Here is a 25,575-nt window from a genome sequence, read left to right on the forward strand (position 1 = left end):
ACACAGGAAAATAAGACGCTTAATTTGCATGGGTTGGTTCATCAGACTGTAAATAAGGCGTGATGGCGCCATCTTCTGGCCAGCTTTAACAACATTACCTGCGACTGTGACATTAAATCATCACTTGTACGTGCTTACAAAGCGGCTGTCAAGCCGTTTTCATCGCATAGCGACAAACTCAATGTACAAATAGTATTTAATAAATTGATTTCTTAATTTATGACTTTAAACACACATCACAAGATTTGTGCTGCAGCCCCTTAAACGTATTCTAGTCTTCTAGGAAGATTAATAGTGAATTTGAATGATGTCTTCCTGTGTGTAGTGACACATTGTGTTGTCAGCTGAGGATGTCTACTAGTGCGCGCGAAAGCGTGTGAATGTGCGCGCGCACGTGTGTTCCGTTATTTTCCGGGTTGTGCTCAGTGAGAGTGTCGGCGGTGGTTGTTGTGCTAACAGCTGCCAGCTGACACTTCCACCGAGGAGGTGAGGTCAAACTTGACTGTCTGTCTCTTTGCCCGTCAGTCTGTTACAGAGGCGGCTAACTAGCGCATCATCATCATCATCATCATGGCGGATCAAGGCGAATCTACGGTTCCCGTCCACCACCCGCAACCGACGGTAACTACCAGCTGGCCAATTACCAGGGAGTCGTACGAGCTGCAGGAAGTCATAGGTTAGTACCCGGAGATGTGACGAACCCTGGTTTTTATCAGGGAAAGGCACCTCGCGGCGAATAATTCAGTCGTGAGTGACGACGAAGGCCTACCGGCATTTTTCATTTGCAGCTGCCTCACACAATGCTTTGCAATGCGGATGTTAACAGATGTGTTCCGACAAGACGGAATCAGTTTAGCTACGGGGTTGTAAATGTCACATTAAGTCCCCTTTTCCGCGGATCGGATTAAATAAAGTCACTCCAACGATTCCAGTTTGTGGCACATGTCTAGTTTTAGTTATTACTAAAATCACAGATGGAGTTGCTTTGCTGTGTTGTCTCATTGGCAGAAATGCATACCATATCAACTCATCTCGAGTTGGTATTATTAGAATGATAATGGAAACAGATGAGCTCTTTTTTTAGAGTCATCAACACATTTGGACTGCAACTAAACTGTCATGGATTAGTCATTTAATTATCAGCAAACAGCAAATTTCTCTAAGAGAAAAGTGTTGTATTAATCTAAAGTCTTATGGTGTATTTAATATATTTAGGTTCAGACTGATAAATTACTGATTTTACTCCTACAAATGCAGCAAATTAAAATCAGAAAACATAGTTGTAAAGCATTTTAAAATGCAAATTATATTCCCACTACTGCATGAAAAAACATCTAGTTTTTAGTGTCATATCCACAATGTATCAGATATACATAAATAGTTACATATAATAAGCAGTATATGTTTTAAATACTCTATGAGGGTGTTTAATCATTAGGAAGTAAAATCAGTGGGAAATGTTTTAGGATGTATCTGTGCTGAAGTCTGGGAAAAATTCCAAACTTGCATACAACTGTAGGGCAAAATCCACACAAAAAGATAATGAAAAGTCATGATGTTTCATGATGGGCCAGACCAGTGTTCACTGTCTTGCATTGGGGCCCTGCTGATGGCTTGTAACAGCTGATCATTAAAACATGGGTTTTCAGTCTGTTATACATGTTGGTGTCATGTCATGATTAATTGAGTATAGTTGATTTATGGCATAGATATAAATTTCTTTTATACTATTCCAGTATTTAGAAAAGTTCATGTAGTTGAAATTGACATAATGTGTAATTGTAATGTTTAGTGTTGTCATTATTGAATTAATTTGGAAAAAAACAGACTAAGATACAGTTTTAATTCATAAAGTGCTGAAAAGGCTCAAAAAGTAAGTTGTGTATGAATATTTTTGGCATATGTATGTAGTGCAGATGCGTTGACATGCCATATCATTAGTGATAAGAAATATCACAGCTGTGTGTTGCTGACTGTGATGAGTTAGTGAGACCACCCCTCTCTGTACTCACAATCAGTTGGTAAGCAGCCAGATCTCATGTTATTGACTATACCTTATCTATCACTAACAGCTGGCAAGCATTACGCTTTCATAGTGTCTTTGTGTGAACAGCTCCATTGCTCTGCAGCACAAACTGATTTGTAAAAAACTCATCATGTTAAAAAAAACCAACATTTGCTTCTATTTGTCCAGTGTTTCAGCTGCCACACACGAAAGATGAAAGCTGTAACCCTAACACAAAAGCTGAGACAGTAGGCCAGATAGCTACATAATGTGACAGAATTTTCCAGATGTGTGAGATGTGAGTCCCTCTTGGCCTTTGCTTACTTTCTCATGCTGTGTTGTGGCTGTGAATTCAGGCAGCGGGGCCACAGCTGTGGTGCAGGCAGCCCTCTGTACCCCTAGACAGGAGCGCGTGGCCATAAAGAGAATCAACCTGGAAAAATGCCAGACCAGCATGGATGAGCTATTGGTGAGTACAATAAATAGAGGCTGTTTTCTTATCCACGTGTTTTTGTCCCACTCTCTAATGCTGGGCTGCTACTTTATCTCCAGTTCATATTATTGTTTTCTTTTTTCTGTAGATTTATCAGCTTTAACAAATTTATACATTTTTATCAAGAAGCAAAAGTGAGGTGCCTTAAATATTAATTTCTTATTTGTTTGTGCCAATAGAAAGAAATTCAAGCTATGAGCCAATGCAACCACCCAAACATTGTCACATACTACACCTCCTTTGTAGTGAAGGATGAACTTTGGCTAGTCATGAAGCTTCTGAGCGGAGGTAAGCTTATTGCTGGTTTAATAATACATTAATGTACTTACACTACATTGACCTGTAATGCTGTTTCACGTCTTCTTAATCAGCTAAATAGGAAACAGACAACTTTATCTGCAGCAGGTATCTAAAAAATATCTGCAGTTGTGAAATATCTGATTATTGTGCATAACTATATTGACCCACAATTAACCTGTTTTAATATTCAATCAGCAAAAGGCACAAAAAATCTTAATTGCAAGTTCCGATCAATAACAATTGTTCTGTCATGATTGTGCTTTGTCTCCCATCATATAAAAGGATTAAATAGTGTTACACACTATTATGTACAGTATGATTACATGTATTCATGTTTTATTGGAATCAACAATCACTGACATAATTGGTGTCTGGGTCATAGATTAGTTGATTTGTGTTTCTAATTAAGGAGTGAAAAACAAAACAAGAATGTTTTTTTTTTTTCTGGTTAAATTTTAGGCTCTATGTTGGATATAATTAAGCATGCAAGCAAAGAAGATGATAAAAATCGAGCTTTGGAGGAGCCTATCATTGCCACGATATTAAAGGAAGTTCTTGAGGGCCTAGACTATCTGCACAGGAATGGACAGATTCACAGGTAATGTGTTTAATGTTTTATAGTATTTTCCTGTCCATTTACAGTAATCTTCTACAAAGAACTGATAACTAAGTGCTAAGTGACTCTTTGTTAGAAGTCACAAGTAAAATATGTCAGTGAAAGGATATGACTGGCATATCTTTTTATTCATGGACCCTGAGGCTAAAGTTTTGGTTTAAAGTGAATAAAAAAATGTTAACTAATTATGCATCTGCTCAGTTGTTACATTCTGTACACTTCCTGGGTTTCAAGGTCACAGAGACCTAGACGTAAACCTCTAGCAGCTCTTTGGGCAGAGTGGTAGATAGTGATGGTCAGTGGAACTTGTTAACACAAATGGAAAAATCAATGCCGCTCCGTGTGACTTTGATGTTTCATGCCATCATTGTTTTGTTGACCTCAGGGATGTGAAAGCTGGGAACATACTACTGGGAGAAGATGGGTCTGTTCAGATTGCAGGTTTGTTGAACACAGCACTTTTGTAACATTAAACTCTCATATGCCTTTCTTTAGTTTTAAAAGGCTCATGTTATGCTCCTTTACTGGTTTGCCAGTGATCCTTGGGTGTTGGGAGTCCCCTAAAATAGAATATTAGGCTTTATAATTAAAATCACACATTAGTTTTCTCTGGCTGTACATTGCTGCAGAACCTCTTGTCCTGTTTTGTTTGAAGTACTTGTTCTGTCCTTTTAAGGCCCTCCTCTTGAAAGAGCCAGGCTACTCTGATTGGTCAGAATCATCAGCTGCTCCCTGTATTGTTGAGGTGTGCTAAACTAGCCACCAGGCAGGTATAATGTAGGTGCATTTCATGGTGATGTAGTCTTAAAGGAAGAAAACTGTGGACTACAATTAAAGCCTTTCATGCAGTCAGCAGCATCTTCAGTGGAAAAGAAGCTCTCCCTTTGGTGCAAACTTAAAGCTTTGCCACGTTGCAAACTTGCACAAAAATCTGCAACACCTCTGACAGAGAGGTTTCCTTTGCATTAGCACCTTTGTAGTGACACTATTTAAATCGCCTAAAAATAGCCCATGTTGGGCTTTATAAATGATTTGTTATATTTACAACATACAGAAATAAACTAAGTTGGAGCCTTTTTAAACTGCATGAACTGTTCATATTTGGAATTTGGTATAAATGCCACAGGCAGTGGCTTTTGTCACTGTTACCAGCAGTTTATTGAAACTTTTAGCTCTTTTCATCAAGCAGAAGATATCTGGAGTCTGAATTTTCCATGCTGTATGTCAGAGCTTTGTGTTGAAATTTTCTGGTAAGTGGTAATTAGTCATAAGCTCATCACAGAGGCAGCCAGACTCAACTCTCAGTAGCAGTTGAGTCTGAGAAATTATACATAAATAGACAAGCAAAAAATTAATGAACAATTAATAATGCTTAACATTTACTGCCTGCCATATACAGGTCAGACTGATGCTTTATGTAAGGATTTTAAGACAGCAAATAACTAATGGTGAAAGCAATTTAACACACATAAGATTGTATTTGTAAGTTATGGGTGATGTTTTTTGTTTCTGTCTACCTTTATAGATTTTGGAGTAAGTGCATTCCTAGCTACAGGGGGTGATATGACTAGAAACAAAGTCAGAAAGACATTTGTTGGGACGCCATGCTGGATGGCTCCAGAGGTGATGGAACAGGTGAGTTTATCCACTAGGAAAGCTGGTGACTTCAAAGATTTTATGCAGGTTTTAGATTCACTTAATGTAAGAGTATTATGTATTATGTCTACAGGTTCGAGGCTATGATTTTAAAGCAGATATATGGAGCTTTGGAATTACTGCTATAGAGTTAGCAACAGGCTCTGCACCCTATCATCGCTACCCTCCTATGAAGGTTAGGTTTTTATTTAATAATTTTATGCCTTAAAGTAATTCTTATATCTTTCTATAAGTGCAATTTACAATTTTATTAATATATTAAAAATATAGTATAACATTTACCTCTGGGATTAATAAAGTATTTTTTGTTCCGTTTCTAATTTTATGTCCTATAATATGCTGGCTAAGAGGAGAGCAAAACGTTGACAATACATTCATGGGCTGCTAAACTTTCTCTTCCTGTTTTAGTCTGTGGAGTTTCATCATTTGCAAGGAAAGCAGTGGAAAGAGCTTATTTTAAGCTGCTGCAATTTGAAAACCAAACAACTTACAAGCCAGCTTCTTTCTAAAGGATGCTGGCTTTGCTTTCCACTTCATTTCTGCTGTTTCCTGCTTTGAGTTTCTTTTCCTCAGTTACTTTGTGTATTTCTCTTGCCATAAGGGGAGTTTGACTACTTTTCCTGTGTTTTCAGGTTTTAATGCTTACCCTGCAAAATGATCCACCCACTCTAGAGACGGGTGTCGAAGACAAGGAAATGCTAAAAAAATATGGCAAATCATTTAGAAAATTAATAACAATGTGCCTTCAGAAGGATCCTGCCAAAAGGTTAGTGTCACATTCTAGATGTCAGCCTAAAGCAGTTTGTAGTTTGGTTAACAATCAGTGAGTTCTCAAAAGTGTATTTTTTGTTTTTTTTATATTTCTAGGCCCACAGCCGCAGAACTTTTGAAGTGTAAATTCTCCCAAAAGGCCAAGGTAGTTGTTTCATCTCAAATATTTGGCCCTTTGTCTTTGTTTGGCTGTATTATTAATGTTGTGCTTGTGGCTTTATGCCAACTCCAATAGTGACTCAGCTTTTCTGATCTGGAGGATTTATATTAGTTTATTTTGGTTGGTTGTACTTTGATACATCAAACAACAGAGTTTAAAAAGCCCACATGTAAGCACACATATATAAAAAAAAACATTTTAGGGAATAAGAGTTAAGAAAGTCAACGCTGACAACTCCATAGATTATTAAATGTCTTTTTTGTTTTTTGTTATGAGCGTGACCTGTGCAACTGTTGTATTAATGTTGCCTTTTTCAATATATATTTTTTTCATTAGAAAAAGAAAATACAGAAAGTAGATCATTTATGTGATACATTTCTCTTGTTTTCATCCACCAATCACATCCCTTGATGTTTTTGTGACTCAAGAATAATTTTTGATTCAGTCACTTTACACATTCAGTCTGTTTATTAACTCCTTTTGTTTTGCAGAACAAAGAATATCTGGTTGAAAAACTTTTGAGTTGTGCACCAAAGATTTCTCAAAGAGCGAAGAAGGTATGTTTACAGAAACATTTCCTCTGAAATAACTCAGTTATTGGCTAAACATGACAAAATTGTGGAAGGGATCGTCTGAAGTGTCTCTTTCCACCAGTGTGTAGCATTTACAGTCAATACAAGCAATGCACACTGACTTTCTTAAGTACCTCAAACACTTTATGCCGTGTTGTGTAAATGATGTAAAGCTATGAGCCACTGTTAGGTTAAGAATCATGCTGTGCAGATGCAGCTTCCTGCATGTGTCAAGGCAAACAGGGAAAAATGGGTTGTTAACATTGAGGAACAGAAAGGAGCACATTGTTGTTCAGTTTATTTGCTTGCTCTGTTGTCCACTGGTCACAGTGTCCTGGGAGGAAGTGCAGTTTCCACAGCTAATATTAGATTCACATAATAAATTTGTATGGGTGGCAAGGACAGAAGCAATATCAGGGACCCAGAAGGCAGAGGTGGAAATTCACTGGCATGATTGGGAGTAAATGGAGGGCATAGACACCATGGGCATAACGGTGGTGCATGACGTTACAGTTACGCATAAACAGGGTAGGTTGGCATGATGCTGTTGATGGTTCATGTGGCTACTACAGTTTTGTAGCAACAATGAGGGAAAAGGTGCTGACAGATAAATACATATTCAGAAGTCCTATTAAGCACATCTGCCACCCTTCAGTTTAGACTATATTTACAGTTATGCCAATTATATACGATTATATCTATAATGAGTCTCAGTATTTTTAATGAGATCTTTTTCAATGATGAACAGCACATTCAAACAAGTAACAATGCTTGTGACTGTATTTAGTATACAGTGTATTTAGACAGTGAGATCTATGTACTATCCCAAAATGGAGAAGTGAAATAACTGAATGCTTACCATGATGAATTCGCTTTATTTCTAAATGTGGAGTCATGTTAAAAGTGTAGAACAGACAGCATCATTCAAGTAGTCAGAGTCACTTGATATCTTTGGTGGTGGAAATCTGTGAACAGCAGAGCTAGTGTCCTCACTATTTTGTGCTGATTTGACCTTCAGCATTGTCTCCATTCTTAACTCAGCAGCATTACCTGAAGCTTGCAGAGACAAGCAATACTGTAAAAAACACTGTCACTCCTGTATGCTGCGACCTTAGCTGCTCCCAAAACTCTTTGTTCAGCTCCTCTCTGTACACAGCCACCTTAAATCATTCGACCTCTGTGAGCTGCAGTATTTACCCTTTGTCCTGTTGCACCTCTGTTCCTCTGTGTTCTTTTTTTTCTGTTGTTTTTGTCCTGTGTGGTATTCTGTAGTCATGGTGAACAGGTGCAGTTTGACTCCTAGGAAACAAGTATTATTGCAGTTTAAAAGACTAAAACCAAAGCCAGGCAGCTAGTCCCCTTTAAAGGGGACCTTACTTCTCCTTTTACATACCCTAGTAAATGAAAAGGAGATGACAGATTCTGTCAACAACAAAATCATTAGTGATGTTATCAAATACTTGGAAGCAAACTTTCAGGAACTAAAATTAAGGCAATAGGAAGGAGGAAATGACCTCTTAGAGACCTAAAAAACAAGGAATTTATAAGTTTTAAATATGAATGCAAGAAGAGTACTGTCGCATGCTTACATGTGAGATAAATAACCAGCAGAGGGCACCATGACACACTCAAAAGAGCCTCTAAATGAGCAAACTGCAGGCTTTGTTCTTCATAAATGTGAGACATTACAACCAATGCAGGCTTGAATTATTGATTTATTACATAATAATTGTGTTTGAATGTGTAGTCTGGTGTAGCAATGATAGTGAAATGTGGATTTAACTTTCAATAGTGTAATCCACATCTCTCTCTCTTTATACATATCTGAAAACCTTGAAATCAGTCTTGCACATCTTACACATCCTGGTTTTGCAATGTGAACTGGGGGTTCCTTTGTTCTCTGTCATGTTTGGAAAGTAAACCTGACACCACCAGAACGGTAGAGCTTCTTTAACTCTGACCTCGTCTAGAGCTGGGGATTTATGGTACTTACAGTTTTGTGTGCTGTCTCCTTCATAACAATGTGGAGCTCATCTTATCTCATTCTGCTTGACCAGTCATGTGTTACATATCTTGCGTGCTTCTCCAGCCTACAGAACTGCAACAAATAACAGGCTTTACTTGTGCCATATTTACAATATCTGCTTTGTTATTCTAGTTTCATGTGCAGTTGCACAGCTTGTTGCTATTTAGCTACATTTTAACTGGATCAGGTTTTTCTCTGCTGCTCATTGTACTGTAAGACATTTTATTATTAAATACCTCTATTATATTGGAAATGATTTGATCCCATATATCACTGTCTCATGTTATAAAAATATCAAAATATATAAATATTCATTTTTTAAACACAGACAATTAATTGACTTTTGAAAAATGTTTCAAAAAGGTTATGACAGGTATGGTTCAACAATTTTGTTACACTGCTGTAATATGTGCAGGATGTGGTTTGGCAATATCTGCTTGATATAAGGTATGATTTATCTGAAAAATAAATTGTTTTAACAGTATATATACTAATCAGCCATAACATTATGACCATCTCTTCTCCACATGTTGCCAAACAACTTTGACCATTGAGGGCTTAGACAAAGAATATCTGAAATGTCTGGTACTGGGATTTTAGCAAGTGATCCTTTAGGTGCTGTGGGTCCAGGGGTTCCATCTTTGTGGACTGGGCTTGCTTCCCACAGATGTGTAATATAATAGAGTTGTTTTTAAAGTATCTTAATTTTAATAAAGTATTTGTCATCCATCCATCCATCCATCCATCCATTTTGTTGCCATATTATATCTGGGGGTGGGGTTGTGAAGGTGGCTGTCTAAGCAGGGAAGACCTAACCTCCCTCTCCCTGGCCACATTTACCTGCTCATCCGGGGGATCCAAAGGCACTCCCATGCTAGCTGAGAGATGTCATCCCTCCACCGTGTACTGGGTCTTCCCCGGGGTCTCCTCACGGTGGGATGTGCCCGGAACGCCTGAGCAGGGCATCCAGGGGGCATCCTGACCTACCTCATCTGGCTCCTCTCAATGGGGTGGAGCACGACTCTACTCTAAGCCCCTCTTGAATCACCAAACTTCTCATCCTATCCCTAAGGGAGAGCCCAGATACCCTCATTTCGGCCGCTTGTTTTCACGATCTTGTTCTTTTGGTCACCACCCACAGCTTGTGACCATAGGTAAGGGTAGGAAAACAGATCAACTGGTAAATCAAGAGCTTCGCTCTTTGGCTCAGCTTCTTTTTCACCACAACAGATTACTGCAGAGTCTGCATCACTGCAGCCCCCGCACTGATCCGCCTGTCGATCTCCCACTCCATCCTTCCCTCACTCGTGAACAAGACCTCAAGATACTTGAACTCTTCCACTTGGGACAGGACCTCATTTCTGAGCTGGAGAGACCATTCCACCCTTTTCCTGCTGAGGACCATGGTCGTGGATTTAGAGTTGCTGATTCTCATCCCAACTGCTTCACACTTAGCTGCAAATTGCTCCAGCCAATGCTGGAGATTATGGCCCAATTAAGCCAGATCATCTGCAAAAAGCAGACACCCAATCCTGAGGCCACCAAATCTGATGCCCTCAGCACCTCAGCTGCACCTAGAAACTCTGTCCATAAAAGTTCTGAACAGGATCGGTGACAAATGGTGTCCAACCTTCAATGGAAACAAATCCAACTTACTGCTGGCAATGCAGACCAATGCGGACCCTCCTCTCCAGTAGGGCTGCAACTAATGACTATTCTGATGGTCGATTAGTTACCGACTATTAAAACGACTAGTCGACCAATCGGATTATGTATCTCATGATTATTATATATGGATCTTATTTCACTTTCAGCTTTGAAATCTTGCATGAGGTTGTTAAGTAAGTCCGACGTGCCTCCTCTTTAAATGTTCGAGCATTGCAGACGTACTTCCGTGGTACACAAGGTCCGCTTTAGAAATCTCACATGTATTTAATTTATTTTGTAAGTTTAACGTGAAGTTATCCCAGACTTTTAACGTTCTCCGCTGCAGGTTTCCTCCCTGGTCTGCCACCATATTTTTCCCCTGGCGGACTTTATTGCGCATGTGCAACTCTCAGCAAAGATAAAAAAAAAAAGAAGACGATGTCTCACTCTATATTTTTTTTCCCCTCTTTGCGCATGTGCATTGTGCAACTCTCCGCAGAGATGGGATTAGAAGACGATGTCTCACTCTGTAGTTTTTTTTTTTGCCGACAATAGTTGACGGCTAAATTCGTTGTCGACTCTTTTTATTGTCGATTATTGTCGACAACGTCGACTAATCGTTGCAGCCCTACTCTCCAGGACCCCTGAATAGACCTTACCTTCATCCCCCTGTATTTAGAACACAACCCTCTGGTCCTCGTTCTTAGTGAGGGTGACCACCATCCCAGTCTGCCACTCCAGAGGCACTGTCCGCGATGTCCATGTGATGCTGTAGAGGTGTGTCATCCAAGTTAATAGTCCCACAGCATCCAGAGCCTTAAGGAACTCTAGACGAATCTCATCCACCCACGGGGCCCTGTCACTGAGGAGCTTTTAAACCACCTCAGTGACCTCAACCTCTAGAGATAGGAGAGCCAACCCCTGAGTCCCCCGACTCTGCTTCCTCATTGGAAGACGTGTTGGTGGGATTGAGGAGATCTTTGAAGTATTCCTTTCACCAACCCACAACGTCAGGTTGAGGTCAGCAGCCCCCCCATCCCAACTGTACACAGAATTTATGGAGTAGTGCTTTCCCCTCCTGAGCTGCTGGATGGTGGACCATAACCTACTTGAAGCTGTCTGGAAGTCATTTAATAACTTCATGCCATCAGATCCTATCAGATTGCTATCTGATGAGTTTGGAGACATGGTGAACACCTCAAACTCACATTCCGTGAGCGCTGTCTAAGCAGTCTCGTGGGGCATAGTGTTTGCAATATGAGGGGAGGTAGAACTTGTTTGCAATAATGTTTGCGTTGTTGACAGATTTTGTAGTAGTCCATGTCCATGTGAGTGCCAGCAGAATGTCATATTGTAAAACATGCATTTACACACCTATCAGTGATATGATCTTGTGGCAGATTCGTATTTATATGAGTTTTAACATTTGTTTTACATACAACTAACCGTTTTTTATTTAAGTCTCTTTTCTCTGACCAGTGCTATAATTTAAAGGCCTGTAAAATTTGATGGAATCATAGATAAAGCAATATATAATGTCCACACACGTACTAAAAATGTTACTATAAATGTGTGGGATATGTGTTGTGTTGATCCAGGTAAGGAGAGTTCCAGGCTCCAGTGGCCACTTGCATAAGACTGTGGATGGAGACTGGGAGTGGAGTGATGATGAACTGGATGAGGGGAGTGAGGAGGGCAAGGCAGCAGTGAATCGGGGAAGGGTAAGACAAGCATTAACAGAGGGTATTGTTGCATCACTAAAATATCTTATAACACATTCCTAACTAATTTTAAAGTCAGCTGTCTCTATTTAAAAACTAATCTAATCAGAATTTGACTTAAGGTCTTGCATGTCATAATAGAGCAAACTGCTATGAAACTTCCCCCTCTGTCTTAGACACTGTACATTCCTGCCCTCATTGATGGGTTAGTTTTTGGTTAACAGATGGCTGGGAGTCTGTCACCAAGTTGCTGTAATGAGTTGGAAGATCGCTGTAAGGATTTGAAGCAGGAGGAAGCAGGCTGCAACGATCAAAGAGCCCTTTGATAAAGATGCCCAACTTTAATGTTTGATGCAATACATAATGTTATACCAGCAGTAATGATTTAAGAAATAATTTGTTGCTTATAGGATGTCATTATAGTATTCTTTCATAAAAGTTAAAAATGAGGTTTAGACAAACATGTGAATGGGTGGATAGAGAAATATACATACACTACTATGTAAGTTTAGGATCACTTTAGAGAAAGTGATCCTAAACTTTTGACTGGGTAGTGTACAAAGCGTGAAACTTAGAAAATACATGGAGTGTGTGAATTGTGAGTTTTTGACCATGACGATATAAAAACCTAACATGGCTACTGCAGTATTCCTGAATATAAACATGTGAATATGTGTTTGGTTTTTTTTCCTCTAGTCACGAAGGGTCAAAGATGAGGCCAAAGATGTAAGTTAGCTTTTCATACACCAGTTTTAATATTCAAAATAATGAATATTTTATTGTCCTTTTGGTGAAGAGGCAAGTTTTTACGACAAACAGGCCACATCTTTTCTTCTGCTGTGTTTGATAGGGACATGTTTGTGAATGCAGTTAATGGCCCTATTTTGGCAGATGCTTGTGTAGCAGTCATGCACTCAGTTATGTATCAGTGCTAGTATTTTTATAACTTTTATTTTTTTCAGATTTAAAAAACAAAGCCTGTTTTTTTTCTATTCATTTATGTTATTTGTTGGAGTTAGTTTTACTTTTGAGTATTTATGAGATGGGATCTGATTTGTTATTTACCATGTAATACCATTTGCACATTTATGCCTCTAATTTTGTTCCTCCTAGAATGAGGAGGATGCCAACAATGTCCCTATAGAAGGCTTGTCTGTTCAGCATCCCCAGGTGAGGGATTCAACAGATGCAGCTCTAATTTGTCATGATTCAATGGCTTTGATGCAACAGTGACTGACTGTGTGAGCATACTCCACACGTGTGTGTCTTTTTGTGCACGTGTGTCCGTGGGCGTGTGTGTCTCTGTGCATGTGACAGTGTGGGTCTCCAAGAGGGATGCTCTCAGCAGTAATAACTCAGAGTAAATGGCTGTCTGTTTGACAGTCCCAGCTCAGTGGCTGGGTGTATCTCATCTGAAGAGCCAGTGCCATTGTAACCCATTTTCTAAGGCTGTTGTCATTCTGAAAGTGAGCAGAATAGTTTGAGGTGTAGTCTTGTGTCCCACTGACAACCACTGATCTGTCATTTTTTATCCATAATATCCATTCTTCGCCAAATTAAGAGCCCATTTGTAATGTGGTATTGCTAACAGGGTTACACCCTTCATGTATTGTTCCTCATTTTTCCCCTCAACTTTCCCTGCAGCTGTAAAAAAATGAACGACATTCTTTTAAGTAAAATGCACAAGATAGGGTGTGGTACACTGCTGCACATAATTCTGGATTATTCCGACTATATGTTCATTGTTCTCTGCAGCACAAGCTTTGTATATTTATTTATCTCTAGATCCAACTGAATAGTGCAAATTTCTTCATGACAAGATATTTTCTGATGCAGGTGGAACCATATGACAATACACCCTTCATTCAAGGTGCTGTGAACATGGTACTACGGCTGAGGTGAGACTAAAGATTTCATCCATCACAGAAAAACGTTTTTCTTGCATGCAGAAATGCAAAGCATTTTTATAAAGTACACATTTCTTTGTAGCTTTGTTATAACTTTTCCTTGAGCAAAACACGCAGGCTACAAATAAACCTAACTGTCTTTACCTGCAACAGAAGGGATCCTCCAGTTTTCCCTTCACTTTGGCTTTCTGGGGAAGAGTGTCACACCTCATTGGTTTGCTGTCTTTTCATACAGCACTACAATCTTGCTGTTAGCTTTTTGGTTTATCAAGGCATTTTCTATTTTTTTCCTTTTTTCTTTCTCAGAATACAAAAATGGAGGAGATGGTGCAACAGAAAGTAATTTGTGCACTTTTGGACTCTTGACAGTCTGCCTGTTTAGCCGACTGCTGAGGACGTTCTTGTTTGAGCAGACATCTGAACCCCCCTCCCCCCCTTTCAGGCATCGAACACAGTGTAGAAAACCAATTTTATTCGATAAAAAAACACTTCTCTGAATGCAACAGGTGGCAGCTGTTTACTGATGAAGAGTCATTATTCCCGTCTGGTAGTGAAAGCAAATGTGCTGTACTTTGATGGTTTCGGCCCTCTCTGTTCTTCCATTTTATCATTTAGCGGTGACATGTTGGATCTAGAAATTTTGTAGCTCAAACTCAGTAAACAACAGACATGATTACAGTATTACAATTCCGACAGGTTTTCATCATTGCTGTTATTAAATGCAACAATACTGAATTAAAAAGAAATGCAGGTGGTGTATTTAATATGACATTCAGCTGTCAATTTATTTATTTGGTTTGTCAGCCATGTCACAGCCATGTGATGGAAGCTTAATGACATTTTTCCCTAAGGAAAGCTTGTTTATGTGCTTAAAATACAAGAAACCTTTTGGAAAAGAAAAATGCCATTAAGTATTTCTTTGTGTATGAATCACATTTCAAATGCTGCCTGATGCCATCAGTGAATGTACCTTCGACTTACTGTATATTTAGTGTGTGATGTATTTTATATGTTGATTTGGGGGTTATGAATTTATTCATAACAATGTGATTGTGACTAAGGGAAATTTTTCTTTGACAGTTTTTAGTCTTCTTTCATTTTTGAAGATTTTTTTCACAGAGGGTGAAGAAGATTTGGCAGAGTTCCTGTATTGTGGGGGCAGAAAGAGAGATATTTATGATTTTCAGAAATAGCATGAGGTTGCACATAAGGCACTGTAGTTAAGTAGTGGGACTGCATGAACGTTCTTTCTCAAATTTTTAAGGAAAGCAGAATTTTTTTTGGTTTGATTTGTGTATCTAAACAGTACAAACATTTTTTTTCACTCAAAAAGGTTCCTTTTACTCTGAGACTTTATTGTCAATTTAATAAGTTATGATTAACTGAAAACATAGAACATTTATTGTGGAGCAGAGACAATAACAATGTAAAGGGATAGGATCCCCTTGAGTAAAGAGACTGGTGGTGGATGAACATATTTAGGAGGTGGCAGAGAAATCTGAGGAGGCTTTTGTGGCATCAGGAATAGGTAAGGATGGAGAGGAAGGTTTTAGATGTTTCCCTGTTTCAACTGATTGAAATGAATGGATCATTAACAGGCTTGTGCAGAACATGATAAGCTGTTGGGGGATTTCTATTTCATTGAATCGGCTGTGTAGGATAGGGAAACATCTAAAACCTGCAGGATAGAGGCCCTTGCAGACTAGAATTGGGCATCCCTGATCTAGAAGGAGGATCAGTGAGATTGATCAAAAGAATTATTAGACAGAGGGACTGTTGGAGAAGGAACAGTGATTACACAGTTACAACGAGGTGAATTTGAAAGCGTGGGAAAGGGGAGGGTCCTAAGTGCAGCACACACCCAAGAATGAGGGCAGATGCTAAAATGTAAAAATGTATTTGAAAACTGGAAAGTATATAAGACAGCATTTGATTGTGAAACCTATTGTAGTTTATTATAGTTTTTTTTTCTTTTGGAAAAGCATCAACTTTTTTTATGAGGCTAGTAAATAAATAAAAAACACCTATCTCGCATCTCGCAGCTGTTTTGTTCAATTGGGAACAAGTCAGTAATGGACGAATGGATAGGAGGTGGGAGTTTGTGACCACTCTGGGAAAAAAAGTTTGATGGACCAAAAAAAAATAAATAAAAAGAAATCCCTTTGCTATTTTGCAGAGTAATCAAGGGACTACATCACTACCCTTAGGTAATAGTAAAAGATTTACAAAATATAGAAAAATCTTTGTTTGCAAGCTATAAAATGCATATTGAATGGCCACATAATCTGGACTCTGAGGAAATGTGGCATTTAAAAAAAGACATTTATTTTGAGGGGGAAACATTTCCCCCTAACAGTATTGGTTTCTTATCAAATCAGATATATAACTTAGAAATCTAGCTTTCCCAGCTTTTTTCCTTTTCTAAAGCTGCTGTTGGCTAAAAGCACAACAATAGACTTTGAAAATAAAAGAAGAATAATTTTTTATTTTTGGAAAGTGAAAACAAAACAGTAAATTGCATTTGAGAGACCAAAATAAATGACTAATTGGTCTCCTTTCTCAGCTGAAATGGGAGTTACAGTTGATTAATGTGTGTTTATGGTAATATGATCCCCTCAGAAGCAGAGTGAGAAACAGCAGCAGTATGCCTGGATTATTTTCAACAATTAGCTTGAAATGACAGATGTTTCTGTTTTTTTGTTGTTTTTTTTATTACAAAGGCATTAGGGACTCCTGAGAATAGCAATATCAGCAGTTTGAAGTGGAAATGAATGGCTGTTGATACAATATCGCAGAAGCTTGAATAGCCAATAAAGGAAAGGAGCAACTGACCATGAGGTGACATTTGTTTCTATTTCCTAAACACATCGCTTATAATAGCTGTTAAATTAATCAAGTTGTTGTAGCTGAGCAACATTTTAATATGTTGAAAAGCTAAAAAAAAAAAAAAAAACTTACCGGTGCAAAAATTTGGGCTTAATCATTGACATCCTACATAAAAGTGATTACATGAAGCATTTTATTTCTAGCTATAAGTTTGTCATGAGTGTGTTTGTCTGTCTTTTAAATAAGCAAAACAAAACAGAAACGCTCTGCATGTATAAAATGTAAAACATACTTACGAGGCCTCAACACCAGAGCAAATCTATTTGTTGTACTTTGCCTCAAAGTGTGAATCCTATTTGCATTTTTTTTATTTAAATACTACCAATTAGCTTTACTGTTACTTGTGTCTGTAATATCTAATATATTTACAATCAGCCAAATCCTCTTTACTGGATTATCCTAAGGATTTATTAGAAGTCTCCATTGCGTTTTAATGTTGATATGGCAATAACTAAAGTCACAGACCTTTCTTTAGTAGAAGGAATCTTATCATTTATGGCATTTATCTCTGAGTTGCTTCCATATATGCACCCAGCTGACAGATCACATCACAAATAGTTCTGTCTACTTAGGCAAAGCTCTCATGTGTGTTTTTTAGGAATTGGCAGATTTTAGAGAGACTTTATTTTGTTTTGTCAGTGTTATTATCATCTGACATGTTGCATCATCAGCATTGGCAGTATGGAAGAGAGATATTGACTTCCATCTGTTCCACTAGAAGTTTTCTTTTCCATCAGTAAAATATCCAAAATTAAAACTAGTTGTGCCCACTCACAGAAAAGTAACAGTAATTCATGACCTTTTTATGTGGTGTTGCTACTATCAAAGTCATTACAGTTACGTCTTTACTGGTACATCTGTTGACTAACAGCTCTAATCTCATCTAAAATGAGGGTCATGGGCTGGTCAGGTGATTTATTTTACTGGGCTACAAACCAAATCAATGTTATCCCAACATTAGTTTTAGGGTTTAACTGTGTCGGGTTTTGCCTTTACTGGAAAACAAATACATTCGCTTAATAAGCACATTTTATCAACAGATTTCAATAGTATGCAGCCTAAAATAATGCAGTTTGATGCGGCAGAGCTGCTTCTACATGAAAACATACATGCTTGATTGTTTACATCTACGTCCTGTCAGTCTCTGTGGGATGCATTAGCCAAGAATTTTTATTTCTTTTTTTTTTTTTAGCTTTTTAGCTGCTGAATGCAGCAAGGATAGTGTAGGCAGGAGGATGTTAGACAGCTGTTACCTGCATGTTGCTCAGTATGTGGATAACTAATGAGACATGTCCTCTGCATAGTTCACTTATAAACAAACTTATTTTCTCACTGCTGCTGTGTGTGTACGGTAAATTTGACCACTTTTCATTTACAACCTCTTTTCTTGTCATTGTGTCAGGTAGCATCATAGTTTATTACACCTATAGCTGCATGCTATCAGTAGGTGAGATTTCTGAGACTTTCATGTTGTCTGGTAATGACAAACCTCCAGAAAGTGGCCACACAGTTCTGCAGCTGTCCTCATTACCAAAGAGGGATTTATGTCTGTTTTGTGTTTGCAACCCTCATCTATACTAGAACAAAACAAACAAAAACAAAACATTGTTTTCTGTTTGCTATGCATGAAGAGGCTGACAGACAAGATTAGCAACCAGCTTGTGAACATGTGGCTACATTTTGCAGTGGAAAGAAACACATGTTTCCCTCAGGAGTTGGTAGAGACCAAAATGGAACAGGGAGGAGCATAAATATATTTGTTAGGTAATCAGATAATCAGGTAATCGATGCCGAGAGGCTGTTGTTGAGCATTGGTTGTTTACCATCACCAAGTATAAGTAAGGAGTGGATGAATAATGGATCTAGTGTAAGCACTTTGAGTGCTGTCATTAATTAAGCACAAGTCTAATCCATTATTATTATGTTTAATAATGGCAAATACAAAGTAAAATAATGCAACAAGAACAGGTAGCTCTTTAGATAGTGTGTATGATAGGTAACGGCCATTATGGTCTAATATGAGAGGTGAATATTTTGTTTTGTACATTTTTAAAAAAAAAAGATTTCTCTCTCTTATCAAATTTTCTTTTGGAAAGGATAGAAATATGTAAATTCTTTAATATGCTGAAGTGATTTAGATGCAAATATACGTCACATTCACTTCACTTCAGCACTTCAGTTACCATAAATAAGAAGACATGAGCGTTTAAGATTTAAGATGGAGCTGGAATGCAAACCTGTAAGGCTACTGAATGAATGAATTGCAGCGTTTCTGATCTATTTTGGAGATGGTATGAGAAACCTGATAGGTAGATGAAATGACCTGGGAATTAGAGTGACAGCATGAAAGATTATTTGTGGTCATGGGAGGCTTATTCTTAGAAAGATAAATATGCAAGAGTCCTGATGAGTTTATGTGACACTGATAGACTGTTTGGAACTGGAAGACTGACAACTATTTGGCCTGGAACATCCTACAGGATTTGATGTTCTGCCTCATCCCTTGTGATGTATCTTGGTGTTTCTGAGCACACTTTTCCTGGTCCTTATCTTCTCTTTAGTCCATGGACGTCAATTTCATCTGTGCACCCAGACGTGATATCCTGTTTGTTCCCTAATGTTCCTCTGCCCAGCCATGTGTTGCTCCATTTAAAATGGAACTGCTGTCAGTGTATCCTTTCAGGTACCACTTAACACACTCACAGCCACCTGTCTCTTCTTTTAGGAACTCCAAAAAAGAGCTGAATGACATCCGGTTTGAGTTTACCCCGGGGCGAGGTAAGAGCTCAGACTAAATTAGTTTTTCTAATAGGCTATTCCCTTTGTGATAACATCTTCTGACTGTATCAATACCTTCGTGTAATGGGTAATGGCAGCGTGTTCTGGACTGCATCTAATTCAGTTTGTAACTCAATTACCTGCTAAGTGGAATGTTGCAGGTCCAATATTTGTCATATTATTCCCTCACAAGACACTGCTGATGGCGTCTCCCAGGAACTCTTCTCAGCTGGTCTGGTCAATGGGCATGATGTTGTAATTGGTAATGTTACACTTTATGTATTCTTGTAAATTTTATTGCTTGAATAAATTAGCCCATTTCCCATAAAATATCATTATCAAGATAAATTTATTGCACTATGTTGCATCCACAGAACCTGAAATGACTACAGTTGAGATATTAGCACATCAGATATTACAATCTGTTACTCTCTCACACCCTTTCTGTTACAGTTGCTGCTAACCTTCAAAAGATTGTAGATGACCCAACTACCTACAAAGTATTGACCTTTAAGCTGGTGAGTCTCCGGATGATTGATGCTTTGCGACAGCCGTGCTGGGTTTGGTCATGCCTGACAGTGTCCTGCCATAAACAGCTGGTTGATACATGGATGGTGTAGAATGTAGGAAATGGAGTTACTAGAAATGACTCATGCAACACAGATAAGTTCAGCACAAACCATTATTTGTTTCTCTAAAGGTTTCTAGTCGGTGAAATATCATTAAATTCCTATCATAGTCCTGGAAGTGAAACGAGGACAATATGTAACAAATGAAAATCACCTAATTAGAAATTTAAAATATTAGGAAATTATGCATCTGTGTGTGACATAAATATGTGAATTTCTTATGTAAGCAGTTAATTTGAGGGCAAACTAAGCAAAAGGTTTTTCCAATGAATAACAATTTTTACTTAAAGCTAATGCTGGTGTATTACAGCATAGAGAAAGGAGACCATACTGGAAAAGTGACCATCTAACAAATATATGAGTGTGTACAAGGTTGTAGTAGAGTAAAAACTAAATGTCTCTCTTTCATTGCTCCTAATGCTCATGCATTTTATAATTAAGAAAACATTGAACAACAAGGGTTTGCATGGCAGGGTTTTAAGATGAAGGCCTCTACTAAAAGAACATTGTTGTCCGTCTGCAATTTGTAAAAGATGAAATGGATAAACCAGAAAATTCTTATACACTTCTTGTGTATAAATAGAGCTTCTTGGTCAGAAGCATTTGCAAAAAGAAAAAATTAGTTTTTCTACCAATCCATAAGAATGTTATCCCATCTATGAAACATGGTGCTGGTAGTGTCATGGCTTTGGCTTGTTTTCCTAAATTTGTACTAATGTTAAATTAGACCATCTTAGGGAAAATTAAATAAATGTCAACAGAAGGTGCATACATACGGACTATTGTTCTTTTTTAAATCTTTATCTTGCTATAACAAGATCATTTTCTCGTTATCTCGAGATAACAAGGACCATTTTCTTGTGAGAATGAGAAAATTTATCCCGTTATTATGAGAAAATGGTGTTAGTTAATAAAACGTGAGGCTGGCCGCTGTCGGCTTTTGTAGGTACAAGCCTGTATACACGGTTCATTTTACTAAAGAATACTTAAAAAAAAAAAAAAAAAAAGGATAAAGTAAATCTTCTGGAACAGCCAAGTCAAAGTGGTGACCATTAGAAAAATTAGCAGCTTAAATTCCTCCAAGCTGATGTGCATTTTTGATCAACAGTGATGCTGCAAAATGTGTCAAACCAGATTATGAAAGTAGAGGTTCAAAATATTTTTGTCATTCAAAAAACAATATTAAAACATACAATCTGTCTTTAAAATACAAATATAGGTTTATTTTTTGCTCGTATTTAATATTTAATGTTTATAGTGAAAAATTTAATAAACCCCTGAATGGTGATAAGAGCTTCTAGAGCTTTAAACATGAATTATTGCATCGTGTCAAGTCAATGATTACATTGTTAAATTGGGTCAAGAAATGAAATCAGTTATTGATTTTTATTATGACATATTGCTGTGCTTGATTATTAAATCTACACAATACCAACCCACATAATCTGCACAGCTCTGTAATATAAATATAAAGCTTGCACAGCTTTTTCCCTGCAGTTTTTATAAAAGTTTACAGGCTGTCCACTGAAGTTTTGTCCTTTGTCTTTGAAGAAAAACAGCAGGAACCAACATGAACAAAATAATGTGGGTCAAGTTTTTTTTTTAACCAGTTCCAGGAATGTTTTATTTCTGCTGGCTGCACTCAGCGATGCTTCATGTTAAATCTTAATGGGCACTGCTGGTTAGTTTATGTGTTTGTGCTTTCAGCAGCCCACATGTGGATCACTCATTTGGAGAGCAGTTGTGCTAACAGTTACTTGTCATTAGAATCAAACACACTGTCATATCATCCATAATAAAAGAGAAGAAATTGAACAGATGAAGATTGACAGGATGCTGCTTTAAAAACTTACTTTTAAAATGTGATAATAACAAAAGATCAGTCCCTTTGGATGCAAGAAAAACATTTTTTTTTGTATAGATAAAGTCTGTGTTGTGGGTCACAACATTTTTGCCATGTGTCCTTTCTTCTCCGTTTGTCTTATAAGCATCTCTGGAGAGTCAGTGAGGGCTTAGTTGGCCATGTCATGTTGGCATATCGGCATGTTTTCATTTGCTAAGTTGACATCACTGCAAACAATGTCAAAGCCTCTGCATCTCAACTCTGCCTTCCTAAGTAAAGAATTATGAGGACAGTGTTGCAAAACCCAGGGAGAGAGAATAATTATCCTAACAAGAAGAACCTTTCATAAGGCTTTATGTATACAATTTATTGAGTGGATGGCTCTATGGCAGCTTTATGGCTGAAGAGAACAAGAGATCAACATAGACTCTGACCTCACAAAAACTGACCTCTTTTGATAACACAGGTACCATGTTTATTAGACAACTGCAGACCCCCACAGTGTCATGTGTCTCCTCCTCCTAAGATGTGAACTGATAGAGGCCAGCAGGTGTTCGTTGCAATTCTTACTGTGATTTTTTTAAGGAAACTTATTTTCAGCAGACTTTCAAACAAATCTCAGTGTACATGAGCTACAGTACTGGAACTTCAATAAGTACCTTGTCAGGTGAAGCTACTTGGTGTTGATCTTATCAGATTTATTTATTTTTATCCAGAAGGACTGGATCCCATTCAGACTGCTTTATCAGTGGGATCAGCCTCTATTGGGGATGATAAGCATCGAGCATGCACTGCACTACAGTTCACTTAAAATGCCGTTCCTTGGTATTAAGTTATGTGAGGCTAATCAAAATATAGGTTTCATAAACAGAAAGATGCTAAAGATGGAACTCTGCACCAATAGAAAGCGATGATTCCAGATTTACTGAGTGCTGGAGTGATGAGTATTTTACCCATTTTACCCATCATGCCTAGCACCCATCATGCCTAGTGCTGACTCTACAAGCCTGTGAAAGCAGTGTTATTACCTGAAGGTTGCCTCAGTTGGTTAGGTCTAGGTTCAGCAACTTTATGTGCACAAAAACTTATGTTATCTTTACCACAAGTCCCATGTTTGGCATGTCAGTGTTATTATTACAAGATCTTGGTGGAAAATGAATGCAAGTCTGGACAGAAACAAATGTTGTGACATTGCTTAAAATTACTGAAACAATACTTTGGCAAATACATGATGTAATCAAAAGTAAAGATAGTCCAATAACATATATTATCATATACATACATATCAATATAATTTATATGCATGTTACTTTTTATGGCCAAGCCATACGTAACAATACGTGTTAACTATGCCATATTCTTTTTTAATTCCATCAATACAAATTGTAAAGCACAAACAAAAGGTTTAAATGATTGTTTCTGTCACTCTATTAAACTGAATGCTAGTAATTTTCTAATGTGCTACAGTGTGGCAGCTCTGGCAGTCATACTGACCTCATTGAAAACACTTGTGAGATGTCACAAACTTAGATTATTTACTTTATCTTTTACTTACATTATATAACTGAGATCAACATTTGAACATTGAAATAGGAAGTTAATAAACTTATTTAATCATATTCATCTTGGTGTTATTTTCTAGATTCTCTTCTTGTGATCAGTGTGCTGGTGGTCATTTTGAACATAAATCTTTGTTATTCATTTTCAAAAAAGTCTCAGGCTTCATTAAACTAAAGAAGGTAAAAGTCAAATGCTGAATTTGAGGCATTAGAATGGCACTTCACAAGCCTGTGGGTGGTGTGGTGATGGGTGTGTGCACCTCTTATAAAAACAGCCCTTAAAATGAAAGTGTTTAAACAAAAAAATGACTTTCATTTTTTATTAAACAGACAGGCTTTTTTTTTACAGAGATTGTGCTGTAGACGCTGCAAAGAAAACCCTCTTGTTATCCTTCAGCTGCCTTTATATAGAGCTGCATGCTTTGCTGTACAGACTCTCTTTACAATATGACACCACTTTAGTTTTATGGCTACCTCAGCTTTTAGCTCAGAAGTGTAACATCTTTGCAGACTACCATTCTGTCTCAGTATTTTGGAGACGGAATGGTGAAGCACGACTAAAACACAATAGTCCTTACCTTGGGTGAGTTACTCAAGGCTCTTGATGAAAACCTAAGATTGGTTTGTGAGTTTGACACTTTTTTGAGATGATAAATAGTTATATATTATATGTGTGTTTAATTCCAGTTTCAGCACATACTCAAAGGACAGAAAAGTCACTCAATAAGAGAAACAGAAAGGCTACTTATGAATTGATGGTTTCAGGAAATATTGCAAATTTTGTCTTTCTTAATTAATTTAGTGAAATATGCAACTTAAATTTTTATAAATGTTCAGCTGCTTGGTTTGGTAAATGTGATCATCTCACTACTTTCCTCTCCATGCAGGCTTCCAGCTGTGATGACACTGAGATCCCGGATGAAGTGAAGTTGATCGGCTTTGCACAGCTAAGCGTTAGCTGATGCTCTCTTCATGCCTGAAGCAGGTGAGACGGGGTAGACAGTTCAGGGCAGACAGACTGAGGAACACAACACCACCACTCCCTGGAATCCTTCCCAGCACCCTCCCTAAAAACTCACTCCTCCCCCTCCTCACTCCTTTTTACCTCTCCCAACGCTGAGCTCTGCCACACTGCCCCACCTACACCTCCTTAGCGTCGAACTTCCCTGCTCACTATCCCCTGACCTTTAACCTTAACATTCCACCGCCCAGTGCACAGACCAGGATCAGGATACAGCCCAGGAACCAAAAGATGTACTCAGGTGGTGAAAGCAGGTGATTAAGATGTAGCTTATTTATTTCTTTGTCTTTGTTTTACACTGCTTTACTGCTGTGTTCAGCAAAGTTCTCATTAGTTATTGAAATGAGAAGATATATTTTTTCCTCCCACACTGTTTTGTTGTCACTGTGAAAACAAATATGCTTTGACTCACATCTCGCAAGCACAAGGGCTGGGTGATACTGCAAATTTTGGTATTGATCAGATACCAAGTAAATCCAGGGCAAGTATCGCAGATATCGCTAGTGATACTTTTTGCTTGAAATTTCACAATCATTTAATGATTTTGTCTTTAATTATTGATCATTATTATTATCATAACCAAACACAGTACAAAGATCATTGTCAAATAAAATAATTTTTAATAAGAAACTAAGTGGCAGAACTGAAAAATTTTAATTTTTGATTTTATTTTATGTGTAAACAATATAAATTAACATAAACAATGTAACAAAATAATAAAATAAATTATTCTCTTTTATCACACAATTGTTTGAGGGAAAAAAAAAATCCAGAGTGCAAATTAGGTAAAGAAAAGCAAAACCTACTATTGTTTGGCTCATTTTTGGCTTTTTGCCCCCTAAGCACTCTGTAAGAAAAGTATCGATCTTATCACGCTAGTATCGATTGATACCAACATTAGCCCTGGTATCGATAATATCGATATTTGGATCGATCCACCCAGCCCTAGCAAGCACACTCATTTGTCAAATTTCACTGAGGTCTG

At 37.8% G+C, this 25,575-nt stretch overlaps 1 protein-coding gene across 1 annotated transcript; it reads left to right on the top strand.

Annotated features, from left to right (window-relative positions):
- The first annotated feature begins 402 nt into the window (after window positions 1-402).
- On the top strand, window positions 403-25,222 carry stk39 (serine threonine kinase 39). The gene is made up of 18 exons (XM_042001821.1): window positions 403-676; window positions 2,362-2,474; window positions 2,678-2,786; window positions 3,258-3,396; window positions 3,800-3,855; window positions 4,940-5,049; window positions 5,144-5,245; window positions 5,703-5,836; window positions 5,938-5,986; window positions 6,493-6,558; window positions 11,845-11,967; window positions 12,664-12,693; window positions 13,081-13,137; window positions 13,804-13,865; window positions 19,486-19,538; window positions 19,732-19,800; window positions 19,992-20,056; window positions 24,457-25,222. Exons 1-18 carry the CDS (start codon window positions 571-573, stop codon window positions 24,529-24,531), a joined length of 1,518 nt encoding a protein of 505 aa, XP_041857755.1. The 5' UTR covers window positions 403-570; the 3' UTR covers window positions 24,532-25,222.
- Window positions 25,223-25,575: the final 353 nt, after the last annotated feature.

Source organism: Melanotaenia boesemani, chromosome 12 (assembly GCF_017639745.1).
Source record: "Melanotaenia boesemani isolate fMelBoe1 chromosome 12, fMelBoe1.pri, whole genome shotgun sequence".
Taxonomy (NCBI): Eukaryota; Metazoa; Chordata; class Actinopteri; order Atheriniformes; family Melanotaeniidae; genus Melanotaenia; species Melanotaenia boesemani.